At 38.5% G+C, this 20711-nt stretch overlaps 1 protein-coding gene across 2 annotated transcripts in view; it reads right to left on the bottom strand.

Moving 5' to 3' along the window:
• Positions 1 to 1536: 1536 nt before the first annotated feature.
• tmem161b (transmembrane protein 161B) overlaps positions 1537 to 20711 on the bottom strand; it is a 58337-nt gene continuing 39162 nt past the window's right edge. Inside the window, exons 7-14 of one of the 2 annotated variants that reach the window (XR_009817883.2) lie at positions 18597 to 18748; positions 18453 to 18513; positions 18242 to 18382; positions 14930 to 15043; positions 11578 to 11752; positions 8220 to 8316; positions 4271 to 4599; positions 1537 to 2020 (exon numbers count right to left, since the gene is read on the bottom strand). Coding sequence is in view for 1 of the 2 variants with exons in the window: in XM_061986642.2 (XP_061842626.1) it covers positions 4331 to 4599; positions 8220 to 8316; positions 11578 to 11752; positions 14930 to 15043; positions 18242 to 18382; positions 18453 to 18513; positions 18597 to 18748 (1009 nt within the window). In the remaining variant the exon portion in view is untranslated. Of the gene's footprint in view, positions 4600 to 8219; positions 8317 to 11577; positions 11753 to 14929; positions 15044 to 18241; positions 18383 to 18452; positions 18514 to 18596; positions 18749 to 20711 lie in introns of both variants that reach the window. The other variant, XM_061986642.2, reaches the window with a different exon arrangement.

Raw genomic sequence — 20711 nt, 5'->3', positions numbered from 1 at the left:
GGGTTCATAGGTGAGGGTGAAATTGTATCCGCTTTCATCAAGGGCTTTTTGGTACGGGGGGGTTGCTTGGTCAAATTCAGCTTTGCTAGATGACAGCATCGATAGCCTTTTATTGATTCCGGTAGGTATTCTTTTCGTGGTGGTGGGTGGGTGGTTGCTGTCATGGTGCACGTATTGGAGTGTTGTGTTGGGTTTCGTGAATGGTTGGTAGCTGTTATTTCTCAGGTTGAAAGTGACGTCAAGGAAGTTGACGGTTTGCTTGTTGGCTTCAATCGTGATCCGTAGGCCGTTCTCTTTGAAAATTTGGCATATGCGCTTCTTGGTATTCTCGCTGCTCCTTGGCGAGGCGCGACACACTGCCAGTCCGTCATCACGGTAAATACCAAGGTTCAGATTGAGGCTAGCGAGCTGGGAGAGGAGGAAACTCCCAACGAGTTCACACGTTTCTGCTCCGTCAAAACTTCCCATAGTGACGTCAAATGTTGCATTGTTCTTTTTTTGCCATGGTGTACTGTTGTGGATGAGAATGGAGTTTTTTGCGTGGATGATGATGTTTCTTTCGTTGCCTGTGATTGAGTCGTAGTCTGAGGCGAAGTCTAGTGCTTGAGTCAGTAGGTCTTGCGTGATGGAAGGGTAAAATTCCTCGATATCAAAGGAGATAAAGTTGTGCTGTTGTTTGTCTTGGATGTTGTTGAACCATTTGATTACTGCTGCTGTATTTCTCCATTGGTTGAGTGGTGTTTTGTCCTTGATTTTTGTGTTGACTCTGTCCAGGATTATTTTGCTGATTTTTCCTATTTCAGATTTAGTTGGGTTTATTAGTCGGCATGTTGGGTTATTTGCGAAGTTGGGTTTGTGGTCCTTCAATGTGATGAAGGCTTCCTTGTTGGCTGTGGCGTCCACCCTGTCCTCAATGTCCAGTTCAGCCGCGATCCTTTTATTTTCCAGGTGGATGTTCTGTAAGGTGTTGGGTTGCGCTTTTTTGTATGATTTGGTGATGCTTCTGTCCAGTAAGGTGTGGTGTTCTACAGAATGGACATACCAGAACACCACACCTTACTGGACAGAAGCATCACCAAATCATACAAAAAAAGCGCAACCCAACACCTTACAGAACATCCACCTGGAAAATAAAAGAATCGCGGCTGAACTGGACATTGAGGACAGGGTGGATATATATATATATATATATATATATATATATATATACACACACACACACACATACATACATACATATACCTTTTCTTGTTAAGTACATAACTCCACATGTGTTCATTCATAGTTTTGATGCCTTCAGTGACAATCTACATTGTAAATAGTCATGAACATAAAGAAAACACATTGAAAACACATTTATGGAAACAATTCTAGTTGATTTACACCCAACATAATTTGTGATTGTGTATTTTTTAGATATTGACTCATTGAAAGTGATTTTATTTTTTTAACGGCACTTTTTTCCTCAGTTTATTTTTATTGCCAGCTTTGAGGTGCAGCCATACTCAAGTGTGACGCACAGACAACACACACAAATGAAAGAACATAATTTATTAAAAGACATATTCTGAAATAAATACATGGAGGAACAACATGTGTGAACTACTTTGTGAATACCAACTTTCAGTGGTACCGAACTGAATTCTTGAAAGTATCCCAGCTACTTCCCAACTGAACAGATTAAAAACTGTCAAAACATGATTAAAAACTGTCAAAACATGTACAAAACTGATTTAAGTCACCATGCATGCTAACACCAAAATTAAAACATCTTGTGTTAAAATTTGAAATGTTTACAGGCTGAGACATTTTTAATAAATACTAAGAAAAATACTCATTCGGACAAATACAAATGTGCCCGTAGCAGAATGGCAGAAGAGGAAGTGTGGGAAGTTAAAAAAAACAACACAAAAATCAGTTTCATGAAAACAATCTAGAGATTAGGCAGGATTGATACATTCATTAATTAGTTCAAATGTCCCGTTGTGTAAAACAGAAGTTGTGATATGATGCGTGTCTCCTGGAAGGAAAAAAAGTGTTATGGCCTTAAGTAGTTGAAAGGTTTGGACTTTTTCTATGAGCTTAAAAAGTTACACTTGGGTCTAGGTTACGGAGAGACCACTTCTTCATGGCCGAGGAAAAACAAGGCCATTAAGGTGTGGACGTGGAACACTTGGCACCGTTGCGGGAATCCCTTTGATTCGTTAGAAACACTCAAATTATAAAATAAAGTGATTTGAGAAAGAAGGAAAAAAAAACAAAATTTTTTTTTTTTTCTTCAACAAGTCGATCGCGACAGAGCTTCAGAAGGGAGCGCATGCAGAACACGGCGGGCGAAAAGCGTCGCGCTACCCTCGTAAAAAATGCTCTCAATGGTCACAGCCGCTCTGATAAGAGCTCAGCACTCTCGTTTTCAGAATGGCTCAGTTTAAACTCTTCAACTTCACGTATTCGGACCATCTCTGAACGAGTATGGAGCTTCAGTCGCGGTTGTGCCACACACACACACACACACACACACACACACCCCCATACATACTGTACACACATTAGGGTTGTCCCAATACCAATATTTTGGTAACACACACACACACACACACACACACACACACACACACACACACACACACACACACACACACACACACACACACACACACACACACACACACACACCCCCATACATACTGTACACACATTAGGGTTGTCCCAATACCAATATTTTGGTACCGGTATCGGTACCAAAATGTATTTTGATACTTTTCTAAAAAAAAGGGGACCACAAAAAATTGCATTATTGGCTTTATTTTAACAAAAAATCTTACGGTACAATAAACATATGTTTTTTATTGCAAGTTTGTCCTTAAATAAAATAGTGAACATACGAGACAACTTGTCTTTTAGTATTAAAGCTCCTAATTAGTCTGCTGACGTATGCAGTAACATATTGTGTCATTTCTCATTCTATTATTTTGTCAACATTATTAAGGACAAGTGGTAGAAAATGAATTATTAATCTACTTGTTCATTTACTGTTAATATCTGCTTACTTTTTCTTTTAACATGTTCTATCTACACTTTTGTTAAAATGTAATAATCACTTATTCTTCTGTTGTTTGATACTTTACATTAGTTTTGGATGATACCACAAATGTAGGTATCGATCCGATACCAAGTAGTTACAGGATCGTACATTGGTCATAATTTAAGTCCTCATGTGTCCAGGGACATATTTCCCAAATTTTATAAACATAATATACATTTTTTTTTAAATAAAAAAGATTTTGTGATGCTAAAAAATATTGATGTAATCATAGTAGTATCGACTAGATACGCTCCTTTACTTGGTATTGTTACAGTTGATGTCAGGTGTAGATCCTCCCATGGCGTTTGTTTACATTGTGACGCCGGTGAGCGATTATATCCTCCTACAGTGTGTAGTGAAGCATGTTTAACTATTCCTCGTCCTCCAGTGATAATTTTACTTGTAAGGAACTTACTTTATTTGTCGCCATGGAGGCGAGGATTAGTGATTTCGAAGTTGCTAAAACACTGCCGACTGCGGGTGGACGTTCGCCGCAAGCTAGCTAGCCATGTCTTAAAGCAGCTCTTCCTGAGGGTGTTTCAGTGTTATAACTTCACCTTTATCTTTAGTTTTTAAGCCAAAATGCGTCCGTTCTCCCTTTTCTGTCAACACACCGTGTCTGCTTGTGAGTACTCCGTGTGTGTGCGCTGCCGAACACGCTCCTCTGCTCGTAAAACCAGCAATGTCACGACCTGACGACGACGCGCCGTCATGCCCGTAAAAAAAAAAAGGAGGGGGTACACGGGGGGGACCGGTACTTTTTAGAGGCGTTATAGTACCGGATATGATTCATTAGTATCGTGGTACTATACTAGTACCGGTATACCGTACAACCCTAACAAACATTCATACATACTGTACACACATTCATCCTGCTTATGACAGTGCCCCCCCCCCCACCCCACCCTATTCTTTTGCATCACTTCCAAATACTTTTCAAAGACTTCAGTCTGTCAGTATTTGCCCAAGTAAGGCAGCTTATCTCAACTTAATAACCTCCAAATTCAGTCAAATGTAAGGGAATAACTGTAGACCTGTAAAAAACACATGTGTGCCACATGTGAGCAGTAACCGTCCAGCATATGAGATCCTGTATTTGACCACCAGTCAGGATTGTTCTTAAATGTAAGAAAATCTGGTGTGAAGGTGAATAAAAAGGAGTGGATGTCAAAACACAGAGTTCACCTGTGAAGGAAGCACTGGAAGTTGAAGCAGGAGTTCTGATGATGTGGTCCGTCATCGGCCCTACGCCGCCATGAGATATTGGTGGTAGAAGAGGCCGAAGAGGGAGGTGGAGAAAAGGCAGGCGGCGATCCACCACGTGAAGAAAGAGAAGAGGCCTCGGAAAAGCAAGGGGCTAAAGACGGTCTTCAGGCCCCCTAGTGCCACTGATAGTTGGCTCGCTGACGCCCGCGAGGCCGCCTCCAGCGAGGGGGTTGTTGTTGGTGCAGAGTCCATCTGCTGGGTGCAGGGCAGCTCTTCTGCTTCAAGATAGAACCCCCATGAATGTCCACCTGAAAACACACACACATTACTAATCCCTATTGCAGTGTTTTACAACGTTTTTTGAGCAGAGGCACATTTTTTTCAAATTGAAAATGAAACTCATTAGCCAATATAAAGTTGTTTATCAAATACTTGACACAATTGTTCAATATGAATTCAAACCATAACCATCCATGCATCACTAATTCTCCTCACAAAGTAGGCCTTCAAAGCAATTAGCTACCTGTTGCCACCTACTGATATGGAAGAGTATTACACGGTTACTCTGTCGATATCAAGACAGCACAGACAAAATATTGTAATTATAAAACCCAAAACCAGTGAAGTTGGCACGTTGTGTAATTCGGAAATAAAAACAGAATACGATTTGCTAATTATTTTCAACCTATATTCAATTGAATAGACTGCAAAGACAAGATATTTAATGTTCCAACTGAGAAACTTGTTTTTTTTGTTGCAAATAATCATTAACTTAGAATTTAATGGCAGCAACACATTGCAAAAAAAGTTGGCACAGGGGCATTTTTACCACTGTGTTACATGGCCTTTCCTTTTAACAACACTCTGTAAACGTTTGGGAACTGAGGAGACCAATTTTTGAAGCTTTTCAGGTGGTATTCGTTCCCATTCTTGCTTGATGTACAGCTTAAGTTGTTCAACAGTCCGGGGTCTCCGTTGAGGTATTTTAGGCTTCATAATATGCCACACATTTTCAATAAGGAGACGAGTCTGGACTACAGGCAGGCCAGTCTAGTACCCGCACTCTTTTACTACAAAGCCACGCTGTTGTAACACGTGCAGAATTTGCCTTGGCATTGTCTTGCTGAAATAAGCAGGGGCGTCCATGAAAAAGATGTTGCTTGGATACGCTCTTGTACTTGGTATCATTACAGTGGATGTTAGGTGTAGATCAACCCATGGCATTTGTTTACATTGTGACGCTGGTGAGCTATTGTATCCTCCTGCGGTGTGTAGTGAAGCATGTTTAGCTATTCCTCGTCCTGCAGGTATGATACTTGTAAGAAACATACTTTATTTGTCGCCATGGAGGCGAGAATTAGTGATTTAGAAGTAGCTAAAACACTGCCGACTGCGGACGGATGTTAGCCGCTAGCTAGCTATCCATGTCTTAAAGCACCTCTTCCTGAGGGCGTTTCAGTGTTATAGCTTCACCTATATTGTCAGTTTTTAGGCCAAAATGCGTTTGTTCTCCCTTTTCTGTCTATGTCTGTGTCTGTTTGTAAGTACTCTGTGATTGTGCGCTGCCGAAGATACACCTCTGCGCGTAAAACCAGCAAAAAAAAAAAATATGGCGAAACGGTACTTTTCAAACAGAGTATAGTACCGTTTTTAATTCATTAGTACCGCGATACTATACTAGTACCGGTATACTGTACAACCCTAGTGGAATGTTGGAAAGGGTTTGATCAAGTGAAATTACTCGGAAGTTTCCATCGCAGTTTTTCGCAAAATAAAAGCGATATTTCAAAAATTTCTACAGAGTACATTTGCGACTTGTAGGGGTTTCCATTAAAGAGTGTTTGCATCATCACTCCCCTTGGCCGACTGATCGGAAGCGAGACAAGTCCAACCCGAGTTGTCCAGCACCGGCTCCCCGCCGGTCCGGTGTTTATGTGACCTCTAAATGCGAAAAAAAAGTGTTTCCATCATGCTTTTGTGAAACACTTCATAATCGAAACGTCTAAAAAAACACCTCATTAGAGCGCAAAAATGTTCTAGCAATATTTGAGAGGTTTTTCGAAATATGGGTGTTTCCATTACCAGTTTCTTATTGCTATATTTATGTTTTGCGCATTTCTAGGGGTGATGGAAACGCAGATAGAGACATTGGTAGGTGTGAGAACAATTTTTGCTTTTCATTTGCAGTGGTAATTTGTTTTTTTGGTCGCAAAATTTCATTTAATTAAAATCATGACGCGGTAAATTTAATAATGCGGACACGTTTGTGACTGGATATTTTCTCAGTACCTTCTGCCTTGGAGACTTTCTATCTTTAAGTAATTGCAAATATACTTTTTTGATACTTTGTTGACATCTGCAATATTGTTTAATTAAGGACACGTATTATGTATGTCTAGCTTGTGTGCTATTGTGTGCTTGGCTGTTGTGTAGCTACTAGCTCCAAGTAGCCCGCCATGTTTATATTTTGTTAATGACTTCATTAAATACAGGAAAATGTGTGTGCTTATTGGAGGACATTTAGATGTTAACTGGCTGTACAGATTTGCACAAGTAAACGCGTTTATGTCGGAGCTTATATCGGATATTTTACATATACCGCATTTTTCGGAGTATAAGTCGCACCTGCCGAAAATGCATTATAAAGAAGGAAAAAAACATATATAAGTCGCACTGGAGCCCGGCCAAACTATGAAAAAAACTGCGACTTATAGTCCGAAAAATACGGTAAGCCAATATTATCCAAAAGTTTTTTGTTTTTTTTTGATATTCTAAATCTGTTATCAATGTGGGACACCCCATAAAAAAGTAAAAGTTATGGATATTGTTAGTTGATGCTATCTTGCTTGGATGCTAACTGTTGGCATGCGTTATCATAGTAAATGTTTATTTTTGTGTATTGTATAATATTACTAATTTCGGAAAATGGTGTAAAACACTTCATTTCCCAAAATGCTATAGTATTCAAAATAGAGGGAATATGTCTTTGAGTTTAATATTTATGTTTAAGTATTTTAGAATTAAGGTCAAAACCATCCAAATGCTTCCTGTTACTTGCCTACAAGAAAATTATCTGAATTGCAATCAATTCAATTCCACTTCCTGTAATTCCAAATCAACATCCGGTAGGACGGAGCCAGTTCATTTAATTGAAGTTTAAATTTTTGTGCGAAAAAAGTTTCACAATAAAAGTTGTTCCCCTAACTGATAATGAGAATGCGACTCAAGTCTGTTGATTGGGTAGGAATTTTGTGATTGATTAATAATGAATTAATATACTGTATATACAGTATATTACTGATATTTGGCACTTTTGTTCAACAAAATCTTACAAAAGCGTCGAGACTGAGCCAACAGTGCTTTTGCTGGTTGAAACTGAAAAGTGTGCTCCATTTTGCCTCGACTCGATCAATTTCAGGCACAATCATTATTTATATGATTATTATGCTAATGCGACAACAATGCAACACGTTTCCAAGTCAGCCTAAACAAAATGGACACAATGACATCAAAAGTATGAGGGGAAAAAAAAAAAGAAAAAGAAGAAAAATTAAAGAGATACCCTCTTTGACACACCCAAAATTGCAATTTGATCCAAATATAAACATAAAACATAAACATCTCTGTAAGAGTGGAGGACACAGTATATGGGCAAGTATCAAACCACTTAAGTTATTAAAAAAATAAAGCAAAAATAAATAAATGACAGCCAATAGCCAGTAAGATTGCTTGAGGAAAACCCCTATATGTCTCATAGCCACATTTGAGATATTTCTGTAGTATGAATTACTTTACACTTCCCCGCCCATTCATTCCTTTTCTGCCATTTTTGTCGCATTCACATGCAAAACAATGCAGTTGAATTGCTTCATATCAAATCTACTGGATTGGAGCCATTAAACTGTGCAGGTGTGTGATGAGTTATTACCTAATGTTTTTAGCAGCAATGTTGTATGCAGCAGCATCACCAGCGGTGCCACATACTGTAGTGCGATTACGCACAAGTAGTAAAAAACACGTGCAACCTGGGGGTAGTAGAAAAGACAAGAGTACAATCAGTATAGGAGCAACAAAACAATTATTTTATTGATTAATATATTTTTTTTCAAACTGTGTATACTGTACATTATATGTATATTTAAAATATTGTGGTTACTTGCATTAAAAGTACAAATTCAAAAAAGGCAATCCTCAATATCAAACTCTGGCAAAATGACTGATACGGCATTTAATGCTAGGGATGGGACTCTTTATGTAGTTTGGATTGCAGATGGCAATGGGGACAGGGGGACGTGTCCCCCCAATATACTCATAGTGATACTGATCTATCCTCCCCACTTTTCGACATAAAATGACAAACATCGCTAGCAAAACAGAGGATTTATGTTTTGTTATTTAGACAAATTTACATTGCAGCACAAGTCCAGCGTTTGCGTGCTACACCAATTCTGTCAAAGGGGTACACAAATCAATTTTGAATCAGGGTCCTAAAGAGGAACGGGTAGCTGGGCCTGTTAGGGATGGGTACCGTTCATATTTAAACCAACACAGTACCATGGAATTGATACCTCAACAGTACCAATTTTCAGTACTTTTGTGTGTGCTAGTAAATATTAATTTTGATAATCAAATTTTATTTTTCATTGCAACATTTAAAAAAGAACTAATTATTATAACTGTTAGTTATTTTACCTTTTTTCAACGTCACATTTCTCAGAATCATTTGCCGTTATGACATTAGGTGCAATTACAGTTGCAAGTCCAAGACATTAGATGGCGGTAGTGTATAGTTTATGGTAAGTTGGTCATTTCAGCCATGCGTTCTCAAGTTGCGCACCTACAAAGTATTAATACTGTAAGTATTGTACTATCTATGCACCAGCTGTTTGATTGTAATGTGCATCTTAGTGGTAGTTTTCATTAACAAATTTGAAGGTGTTGAAATTGAAAAGTTTAAGTCACTAATGCTAATCACTTACGTAGCATGCCATCAGCAAAGCCAATGTTTTTTTAGCAGCAAGCTTGCTTTTTGGGTTAAGCGGGTAGTGACAAGCCTGAACGCCAGACTAATTATTTGAATTTTTATTCAATATAGTTAGTAAATGTGAAAAATAGAGAAATTAAAAAAATATATATACGGTATATATATATATATATATATATATATATATATATATATATATATATATTTTTTTTTTTTTTATATATATATATATATATATATATATATATATATATATAAAAACATTTTTTTAATGTCTCTATTTTTCACATTTACTAACTATATTGAATAAAAATTATAATAATTAGTCTGGCGTTCAGGTTTGTCACTACCCGCTTAACTCAAAAAGCAGTCCAGGAGAAGTAACTAACAATTTGCAGTCATATATTTGCAGAACATATACATATATATATATATACACACACACAGGTAAAAGCCAGTAAATTAGAATATTTTGAAAAACTTGATTTATTTCAGTAATTGCATTCAAAAGGTGTAACTTGTACATTATATTTATTCATTGCACACAGACTGATGCATTCAAATGTTTATTTCATTTAATTTTGATGATTTGAAGTGGCAACAAATGAAAATCCAAAATTCCGTGTGTCACAAAATTAGAATATTACTTAAGGCTAATACAAAAAAGGGATTTTTAGAAATGTTGGCCAACTGAAAAGTATGAAAATGAAAAATATGAGCATGTACAATACTCAATACTTGGTTGGAGCTCCTTTTGCCTCAATTACTGCGTTAATGCGGCGTGGCATGGAGTCGATGAGTTTCTGGCACTGCTCAGGTGTTATGAGAGCCCAGGTTGCTCTGATAGTGGCCTTCAACTCTTCTGCGTTTTTGGGTCTGGCATTCTGCATCTTCCTTTTCACAATACCCCACAGATTTTCTATGGGGCTAAGGTCAGGGGAGTTGGCGGGCCAATTTAGAACAGAAATACCATGGTCCGTAAACCAGGCACGGGTAGATTTTGCGCTGTGTGCAGGCGCCAAGTCCTGTTGGAACTTGAAATCTCCATCTCCATAGAGCAGGTCAGCAGCAGGAAGCATGAAGTGCTCTAAAACTTGCTGGTAGACGGCTGCGTTGACCCTGGATCTCAGGAAACAGAGTGGACCGACACCAGCAGATGACATGGCACCCCAAACCATCACTGATGGTGGAAACTTTACACTAGACTTCAGGCAACGTGGATCCTGTGCCTCTCCTGTCTTCCTCCAGACTCTGGGACCTCGATTTCCAAAGGAAATGCAAAATTTGCATGGTTGGGTGATGGTTTGGGGTGCCATGTCATCTGCTGGTGTCGGTCCACTCTGTTTCCTGAGATCCAGGGTCAACGCAGCAGTCTACCAGCAAGTTTTAGAGCACTTCATGCTTCCTGCTGCTGACCTGCTCTATGGAGATGGAGATTTCAAGTTCCAACAGGACTTGGCGCCTGCACACAGCGCAAAATCTACCCGTGCCTGGTTTATGGACCATGGTATTTCTGTTCTAAATTGGCCCGCCAACTCCCCTGACCTTAGCCCCATAGAAAATCTGTGGGGTATTGTGAAAAGGAAGATGCAGAATGCCAGACCCAAAAACGCAGAAGAGTTGAAGGCCACTATCAGAGCAACCTGGGCTCTCATAACACCTGAGCAGTGCCAGAAACTCATCGACTCCATGCCACGCCGCATTAACGCAGTAATTGAGGCAAAAGGAGCTCCAACCAAGTATTGAGTATTGTACATGCTCATATTTTTCATTTTCATACTTTTCAGTTGGCCAACATTTCTAAAAATCCCTTTTTTGTATTAGCCTTAAGTAATATTCTAATTTTGTGACACACGGAATTTTGGATTTTCATTTGTTGCCACTTCAAATCATCAAAATTAAATGAAATAAACATTTGAATGCATCAGTCTGTGTGCAATGAATAAATATAATGTAAAAAGTTACACATTTTGAATGCAATTACTGAAATAAATCAAGTTTTTCAAAATATTCTAATTTACTGGCTTTTACCTGTATATATATATATATATATATATATATATATATACACATACATATATATATATATATATATATATATATATATATATATATATATATATATTCTGTTAAACCACTAATGGTAACATAAGCTGGCTTCGACACTTCCATATTTTCCTGTAATGGGGGCTAATGTCTGATGACATCAATTTGACAGCTGCAACGCTATAGAAAGATGCTAACAAGGACAATCTAATATGAAAGATAGAATGAGGATGACGATGCAAATGAGGTCAGGTACCATCTTCTGCAGGTCGATGGTACTTATTCGTCCCGCCTCCTTCTTCATCTGCTCCACGCCCTTCTGAGCCAGGTTGAGGTAGGCCTGCAAATGATGCCTCATCATCGCGAGCCGCAGCGCACACATCAGTATGATGGTCCATAACCGCAGTGTGTCGTACGTCTGCTCAGCCATCCTGATATGGACAAGTGGGAGACAGCGGTGAGTCACAGAGGAAGAATGAGATGAACGGATGGCAGCTTTTCTTTTTAACTGCTACATCACTCCATCATGGGAACTCTGTGCCACAAGGGAAATATAGTTCCAGCAATTTGTAAAGGGGATTTTTTTTTTAGAGGAGAGTCTCTCTCTTAACTATCAGGGACTACACAGACGAATGCCTTGGAACACGTGGTCAATCAGAACTCAGTTCTTTATGTAGCTCGCATTCATAGCAAAAGATTTTGAACAATTCGAAGTTTCTTACTGTGTGGGATTTTCTTTTTCAGCACGACTATTCTGCAGCGCACCAATTGAGGTTATATGAATTTGAGAGCCTTGACCTCAACCCCATGGACACGCACATTGGACTTTTTACAACAGGGGTGCCCAAAGGGGAGACGAGGGGCCAAATATGGCCCGCTAAACGGTGGCTTCCCAAATGTAATACATACTCATAAACAGGGATCGACCAATTCTACCAGTATAAAAATGCATTTCGATACTTTTTCTAAATACAGGGGACCACAAAAACATTGCATTATTGGCTTTATTTTAACTAAAAAACTTACAGTACATTAAACATATGTTTCTTTTTGTCCTTAAATAAAATAGTGAACTTGCTAGACAACTTGTCTTTTAGTAGTAAGTAAACAAACAAAGGCTCCTAATTTGGCTGCTGACATATGCAGTAAGATATCATGTCATTTATCATTCTATTATTTTGTCAACATTATAAAGGACAAGCTGTAAACATTTATTATTAATCGACTGGTTAATTTACTGTTAATATCTGGTTATTTTCTGTTTTAACATGTTCTATCGACACTTGTATTAAAATGTAATAAACACTTATTCTTCTGTTGTTTGATACTTTACATTGGTTTTGGATGATACCACAAATTTGGGTATCAATCCGATACTAAGTAGTTACAGGATCATACAATGGTCATAATTTAAGTTCTCATGTGTCCAGGGACGTATTTCCTGAGTTTATGAACATAATATGAATTAAAAAAAGATAAAAGATTCTGTGACGATAAAAAATATCGATGTAATCATAGTAGTATTGACTGGATACGCTATTGTACTTGGTATCATTACAGTGGATGTCAGGTGTAGATCCACCCATGGTATTTGTTTACATTCAGGCGCTAGCTTTTGTTAGCGGTGACACCAGTGAGCTATTGTATCCTCCTACGGTGTGTAGTGAAGCATGTTTAGCTATTTCTCGTCCTGCAGGGATGATACTTGTAAGAAACGTACTTTATTCGTCGCCATGGAGGCGAGGATTAGTGATTTAGAAAAAGCTAAAACACTGCCGACTGCGAATGGACGTTAGCCGCTAGCTAGCTAGCCATGTTTTAAAGCACCTCTTCCTGAGAAGGTTTCAGTGTTGTAGCTTCACCTTTATCGTTAGTTTTAGACCAAAATGCGTCCATTCTCCCTTTTCTGTCTACACACTGTGTCTGCTTGTAAGTACTCCTGGATTGTGTGCTGCCGAACATGCTCCTCTGCTCGTAAAACCAACAATGTCATGATGTGAGGACGCGCCGTCATGCCTGTAAAAAAAATTATGGCGAACCGGTAGTTTTCAAACAGAGTAAAGTACCAGTTTTGATTCATTAGTACCGCAATACTATACTAGTACCGGTATACCGTACAACCCTAACATATATATACATATAAAAAAAATGTTTTCGCAACTACAACATAAATACATCATCAGATACGATCTAGATACATATGATACCAGAATTTAATATTAAAAAAAACAACAACATTGTGATAAGTAAAGAGTAAGTTCGTAGTAATAACCAGTGCTCCTTTCTTCTAAGCTGAGCCTTGCCCAGCTGTTTCTTTACTGACAGTATACACTACTCATGTTTAGCTACATTTTACTGCAAATAAATATCGGCTCCAAATATCGGTTATTGGCCTCCTTGATTACTAATAATCGGTATCGGTCGATCTCTACATATAATGACCTTCTTTTAGGCTCACTAGGGGTGCTAGGGTCCGATAATTATATCATGTATCGGTCACATATCAATCAGCAAACGCATCAATTATATTGACATACCGGTACATTAATTTGAAACTTCCTGATATTAGCTCCAATACAAACAAGTCCTGCAACACTGGACAGGCAGTTAACATCCAAATGTCCTCCAATAAGCACACAAAGGTGTTTTTTTGTATTTCATCAGGTCAGTTACAAAGAAAGGCAAACATGATAGGTTTTAGGTTACTAGGAGCTAGCAGCTACACAACAGCTAAGCACACAATAGATTACAAGCTAAATACATATAATACGTGTCTTTAACAGATCAATAATGCAGTTTATAAAATGCGACATTTGACAACATAAAACAATGATCAAATAATTAAAATTGCACATTACTTATAAAGTCTTCAAGGCATCGATTGATTGATTGAGACTTTTATTAGTAGATTGCACAGTACAGTACATATTCCGTACAATTGACCACTAAATGGTAACACCCCAATAAGTTTTTCAACTTGTTTAAGTCGGGGTCCACGTTAATCAATTCATGGTAAGCAGGAACGTATGAGAAAGCATCCAGTAACACACGTGCCCGCATTATTCAAATCCGTGTGTCAAGAGAATAACTTAATAAATTATAGTGACCACTAAGTGTTGCCAAAAAACAATTCCCACTCCACTTCAACTTAAAGACAACATACCACTATTCCTGAGATTTATAAATAAATACATGTGTTCAAACCTATCATTGTTCTGAGTAATTTCACTAGATCAACCCTTGCCTATACATTCCACACTAGAAAATAATACAAGTATGTATTATCTCTGCTGATAACGTATCGGAATTGAGCAATACTCAAGGCTCCAATATCGGTAGTAAGTTTGAGACACCTCTGAAGCTTTCACAAAACTAACAAATTGTCATCTGTCATTGATATTTGCAATTAAAGGAACATTATTATTTACATTTAGGCTATTTGTGCTTTACGCTTAAAATCGCTGTTTGGCCCGTGGCCTATTGGCACATTTTTTACTTTTATCAAAAGTTTGGACGCCGCTGCTCTGCAACCTTGTAGAAATGTATGAAAGACAGTTACAAATGCATGGGTAGTGTACACCGAATTAATTTGGATGCAGCTGACTTACAAAGGCAAGCTGTCCTTTCCGAGGGTGGGGTTCATTATGTAGTCCTTGGTAATGGGCTTCACCCACAGCAGGACCATGATAAGTGGGGAAAGGAAGTTGATATGCAGCAAAGTCCTACAGAACGAGGAAAAGAAAGAGGAGATGACTAATTAAAAACAATGAAGTCATGACTTGCATGTACAGTTTGTACACACATTTTGACCTCAAACATATGTAAAATAACAACTACAGTATATTGAAGATGTATCAAATGTTTTCATGATAACTTACGGTAGGGGTCTAAAACATTTTCTAGGTCAAGGACTGATAAAGAGGGAAACCCCTACTTCTATATTTTGTATAAGTTGTATTTTAAATTAAACTAGTCCTAAATGTACCTTGTTCCTATTGTATGCGATATCTGAAATAATACAGTATAGCGCCGCTAATAGCCAGCTGGCAACTAGCACCTTAATTGCCACCTGGCCGCTGGCGCTCTCATCGCTGGCATGCTACTCACTATCTAACAGCTAGCGCGCTTATTATTATTATAGCAATTATTTATTCATGCTTTTATTTTAAACCAGTAAGGTACATCATAAACTACAATACAGTAAGAGGAATTATTGTTAATGTGTATATGAAGACATTTGGGAGAAACTTGGCGGGGACTACATAGAAACTTGGCGGGGACTACATAGAAAGTATATTTTTTAAAGTCTAATCAACCAGAAATTTCACGATCCCCTGCAGTAGCCATGCCGCTCCCTTAAAGGATAACTGTACTTTTTGGGGAATTATCGTTCACAATCATTATTAAAGACATGACAACGGATGGATTGTTTTTATTAATACATTTTATTAAATAAACATATATAAAAGGGGAGCTCCACTATTCCGCCCATACAATCCGATAAATAACCATTCAAAAAGCGCCAACAATGCTCAATTTACATTTTGTGACTTGAATATAAACCAAGTATTAGTGATATTGTTATTATAAACGCTAACGCAGACAGACTATTTATAGCGACGACGTGATCGCTTCCGTGTGTGCCTATGTTTACATCATCGAGTGGTCTGCGGTTTCCTCGCCTCCCTGCTTCCTGTAAGTTTATTGTAGATCTTAAATCATGCCTCTCACCTGGAAAGTAAATAGCTGAGGATATAATCCGACAAGTTGGGACACTTTGACAATCATTTACGACCTGGATATGGCAAGAACGACACGAGGAGCGCTTGTTCCCCCCGCCCCGGGAATATATGAATATCCTAGCAGTCGGCATTCTAATGACAGCAGACCTTGTACAGTAAGTGCTGTTGCATTATGTTTGTTGGCACTTATAAAGTCTGCAGTGAGCAGAAATCAGTGAAGAAAAAACAAAAACAAACGTTGTGATGCGTTTTTTTAATTAAATTATCAAAATACGTAAATATTAAATGTTATTATAAATGTGCCCGTTACTACATTGCCGTATTTTTCGGACTATAAGGCGCACTTAAAATCATTTCATTTTCTCAAAACTCGACAGTGCGCCTTATAACCCGGTGCGCTTAATGTACGGAATAATTTTGGTTGTGCTTATCGACCTCGAAGCGATTTTATTTGGTACAGGGTGAAATGATAAGTGTGACCAGTAGATGGCAGTCACACATAAAAGATACGTGTAAACTGCAATATGATGGCAGTCACATAAGAGTTACGTGTAGACTGGAATATGACTCAAGTAAACAACACAAACATTTTATATGTTCCATTGAAAATATAGAACATTACACAAAGCGCTCAAAAATCTATCAAAATGTTTTAGTACGACTTTGGTAAGCTATGAAGCCGCACCGCTTGATGGATTGTACTAATAATGGATTAGGTTTTATATCGCGCTTTTCTATTATTAGATAATCAAAGCGCTCACAGAGAAGTGAGAACCCATCATTCATTCACACCTGGTGGTGGTAAGCTACATTTGTCGCCACAGCTGCCCTGGGGTAGACTGACGGAAGCGAGGCTGCCAGTTTGCGCCTACGGCCCCTCCGACCACCACCTATCATTCATTCATCCTTCATTCACCAGTGTGAGCAGCACCGGGGGCAAGGGTGAAGTGTCCAGCCCAAGGATACAACGGCAGTGATTTGGATGTCAAGAGGCGGGGAGAGAACCTGCAACCCTGCAACGGCCGCTCTACCCACTACGCCATACCGCCCCATATGTACTGTGCTTCAACATACGAGTATTATTATGGTGTGTGTATTAGGTAAGACATTATCTGGCGTTTTGTTTCGCAATATTATGCGAAAGAAACTTTTCTTACCTTGTGGTACCTGCTGATGTGTATTTGGGATCTGCATAAGTCCTGAAAATGTGCGCGAGTCTGCCATTGTAGTCCGTGTCGATAAGCTTCTTCTTTTTCTCTATCTTCTTGTTATTGGACATTCATCCGCCGCTGTTGCCATTTTTAATATAAAGTAGTGTAAAGTTCTTACTTACCGTATATCTGTCAGTAAACTCACCATGAAAGCGATAAAACATACCGGTGTAGTGAGTTTACATTTATCACCCAAGGAACCTTAGTTAAGGAACCTTAGTTATTAGAGAGTTCTGGTCGGACGGTTTCCGGCATTGTTGTTGCACTAATGAGCCACGGATGAAGAGATGTTGCTCCGTTTTTGATTTAAGTAAAGTCTGAATGTCATTAAAACAGTTAGCTCCATCTTTTTGACACTTCTTCCACTCCTGTCTTTGCACGCAACACTGGTACAACAAAGATGACGGAGAAAAGACGCTGCTGAAGGTGAGCCACGTAAGTAAGACCGCCCACAAAACGGCGCATCCTGAAGCGACTGTCAGAAAGCGGCTATAAGATGATCTGTAAAACATAATCTATGCAACATTTTGACCAAAAAAATCACCATTACATGTTATGTAGACCACAAAGAAGTGTTTTCAATTAAAAAAAATAAAAATAAACACGACCCCTTTAATGCGCCTTATAATCCGGTGTGCCCTATCGTCCGGAAAATACGGTACATATATACTTACATCATGTATATAAAACCGTAATGGGGTTGTTTAGATGTTCTTTAGGGGCTCTATAGGAAGAATTGAACGGCTCCCATATGCTCCATGGTACAGACTTTTGATCGAATTTATTTAAAATTTAGAATGCATAAAAAAAAAAAAAATCATAATGATTGTGAACGATAGGAAAAAAATTCCAAAAAAAGTGCATTTCCCCTTTAAGGGTAACAGAGCCCCTGTTGTATTCCTCTGCTATAAGACATTAGATGGATAAAATTGTACACAATAAACGAACAGTAAAATACTGTGCTTACTGTGTAAATTTGGCTGTGGTCACATTGAGGGCATCGAGGTGCATCTGGGCCAATCGCAGTCCAGGGAAGGTTAAAAAGGCTCCAATCAGGGCACACAAAAAGGCTAGTATTAGCTTGAAAGTAAGTTTCGATATAGGACCCCTGTGGAAGACAGAACATAACTAAATGTTGGTCATTCAAACAAAATAATTATGCCGGAAAACACCCTTACTGTGACTCCAAGCCTTGGTGTTCCAGGAACTGTAAAGCGCTGTCAGAAAAGTTTGCAAAACCTTCAAAATTAAGAACAAAACACATTACAATTTTCACAAGTGTGGTTCATGTAGGCATCGGAAGGAGTGACGCGAGCACTCACCCGTCTCCAGACCGAACTCCAGGTAGTTTTCAGTGACAATGAGGATGACCATGGCTTTGACGAAGAAGAAGAAGCCGAATGTAATGCAGAGGGAGCGCTCGCCTCCTTCTTCAAGCTTAAAGTAGTGGGCCGTCAGAGAGAAGAGCGTCTTGCTGAAAGGGCCAAGGTCAAGGAACATCCAACACATCGTTTGATAAAGGAATGCTTCAGTGGATTCTCAGGACATTCAATCTGTTCAGTTTGTCTGCCTTAAAAAAATGTTGTGTATTCCATCATGAAGAATTTTTAATCATTTAAAATCATTGTTTTTTTTTTATAGCGATAATAGATACATTTAATGTATTTATATACACTCACAATACACTTTTAGTTCATGGTGCATCCTCGACCGTTGACAAAACTAAATTGAATGCTAAAAAGAGTCAATTCAATCCCACTGACTTTGACGTATTAATAGCTGTTATTTTGCACCATGAGAGGAGGAAACTATCCTTGTCGCAGCATGCCACCTCCAAATAGTCTGCCTTTACAGCGATAGACATGCAGGTAGAGGCCCAAAATGTGTTGAAATGGACATCCTATATTTAATTCAAATTACTGTGTGCATAAAACCCATAGAAAACATTATGGCATTATCAGACTTGGAGGATGTTCATTTACTGTAGTTGTTTAATTTTGTAGAAGAAAAGCAGATAACTGACAATAAATAACACAAAACTATAGTCATTTCAAATGGCAACTTTCTGGCTACAAGAAACACTAAATGAAATCAAGAATTAAAAAAAATATATTGTTCCCAAACATCCTTGGAATAAGTGTCCAAAACGTCAATGTAAAGGTGTGCATTTATTGAAGATGTAATGAAAGCCATCTCCCCTGACATGACATGCAGCCCCATATCATCAGTGACCGTGTAAATTTCCTTTTTTTTCTTCAGGCAGTCGTCTTCATAAATCTCATTGGAACAGCACCAGACAAAAATTACAGCATCATCACCTTGCCCAATGCAGATTTGCAATTCATCACGGAATATGACGTGTCCAGTCCATGATTGCTTATACAGTACTTTGCCCATTGTAACCTTGTATTTTTATGTTTAGGTATTAATGACGGCTTTCGTTAAGCTTTTCGGTATGTAAATCTAATTTCTTTCAGGCGGTTTCTTACAGTACATTCAAGACATTGCTTTAAGTTTTCTGTCTTGATAACACTTTGATGTTTTCCTTAGTCTACCAGTGTGCTTGCCTTTTATAACCTTCCCATGTTGTTAGTGCATGGTCCAGATTTTAGACACAGCTGACTGTGAACAATCAACACATTTTGCAACATTGTGTGAGATGATTTGCCTTTTTGAAGAAGTTTGATAGTCCTACCCTTTGTTTTAATTGACATCTCCTGAGTTGGAGCGATGACTTATAAAGTTAAAGTTAAAGTATCAATGATTGTCACACACACACTAGGTGTGGCGAGATTATTCTCTGCATTTGACCCATCACCCTTGATCACCCCCTGGGAGGTGAGGGGAGCAGTGGGCAGCAGCGGTGGCCGCGCCCGGGAATCATTTTGGTGATTTAACCCCCAATTCCAACCCTTGATGCTGAGTGCCAAGCAGGGAGGTAATGGGTCCCATTTTTTTATAGTCTTTGGTATGACTCGGCCGGGGTTTGAACTCACAACCTACCGATCTCAGGGCGGACACTCTAACCACTAGGCCACTGAGTCAATCCACCTGGTGCAACAGCTCTCCAAAGTATGAATACTTCTTTTTAAATGCAGAAGAAGGAACATATTTAATCTGAAGCAGGTGTTTGCTTTAGAAATTTAAATTTACAAGATGATTCCTTATTTTTTTCCTCAGAATTGAGTTATTTCGTTATCATTTTTTTCTCTGCTTGATCTAAAAATGAAAAGATAACTGGTTACTACTTTTAATTTTCTTGATTTCTTTGTGCTCCTTCAAGCCAGAAAGTTGCCATTTGAAATGACTATAGTTTAGTGTCATGTTCTATGTTTTTTGTCCACACAATTAAAAAAGTGAATGAACATCCGACAAGACTCGTGATTTCATATGTTTCTTCAGGCGATCTATTAGGGGAGCTGAAAAAATGTATTCTC

This window comes from Nerophis lumbriciformis, linkage group LG12, assembly GCF_033978685.3.
Source record: "Nerophis lumbriciformis linkage group LG12, RoL_Nlum_v2.1, whole genome shotgun sequence".
In the NCBI taxonomy this organism is placed as follows: domain Eukaryota; kingdom Metazoa; phylum Chordata; class Actinopteri; order Syngnathiformes; family Syngnathidae; genus Nerophis; species Nerophis lumbriciformis.
This window is presented reverse-complemented; position numbering and strand designations above follow the sequence as displayed.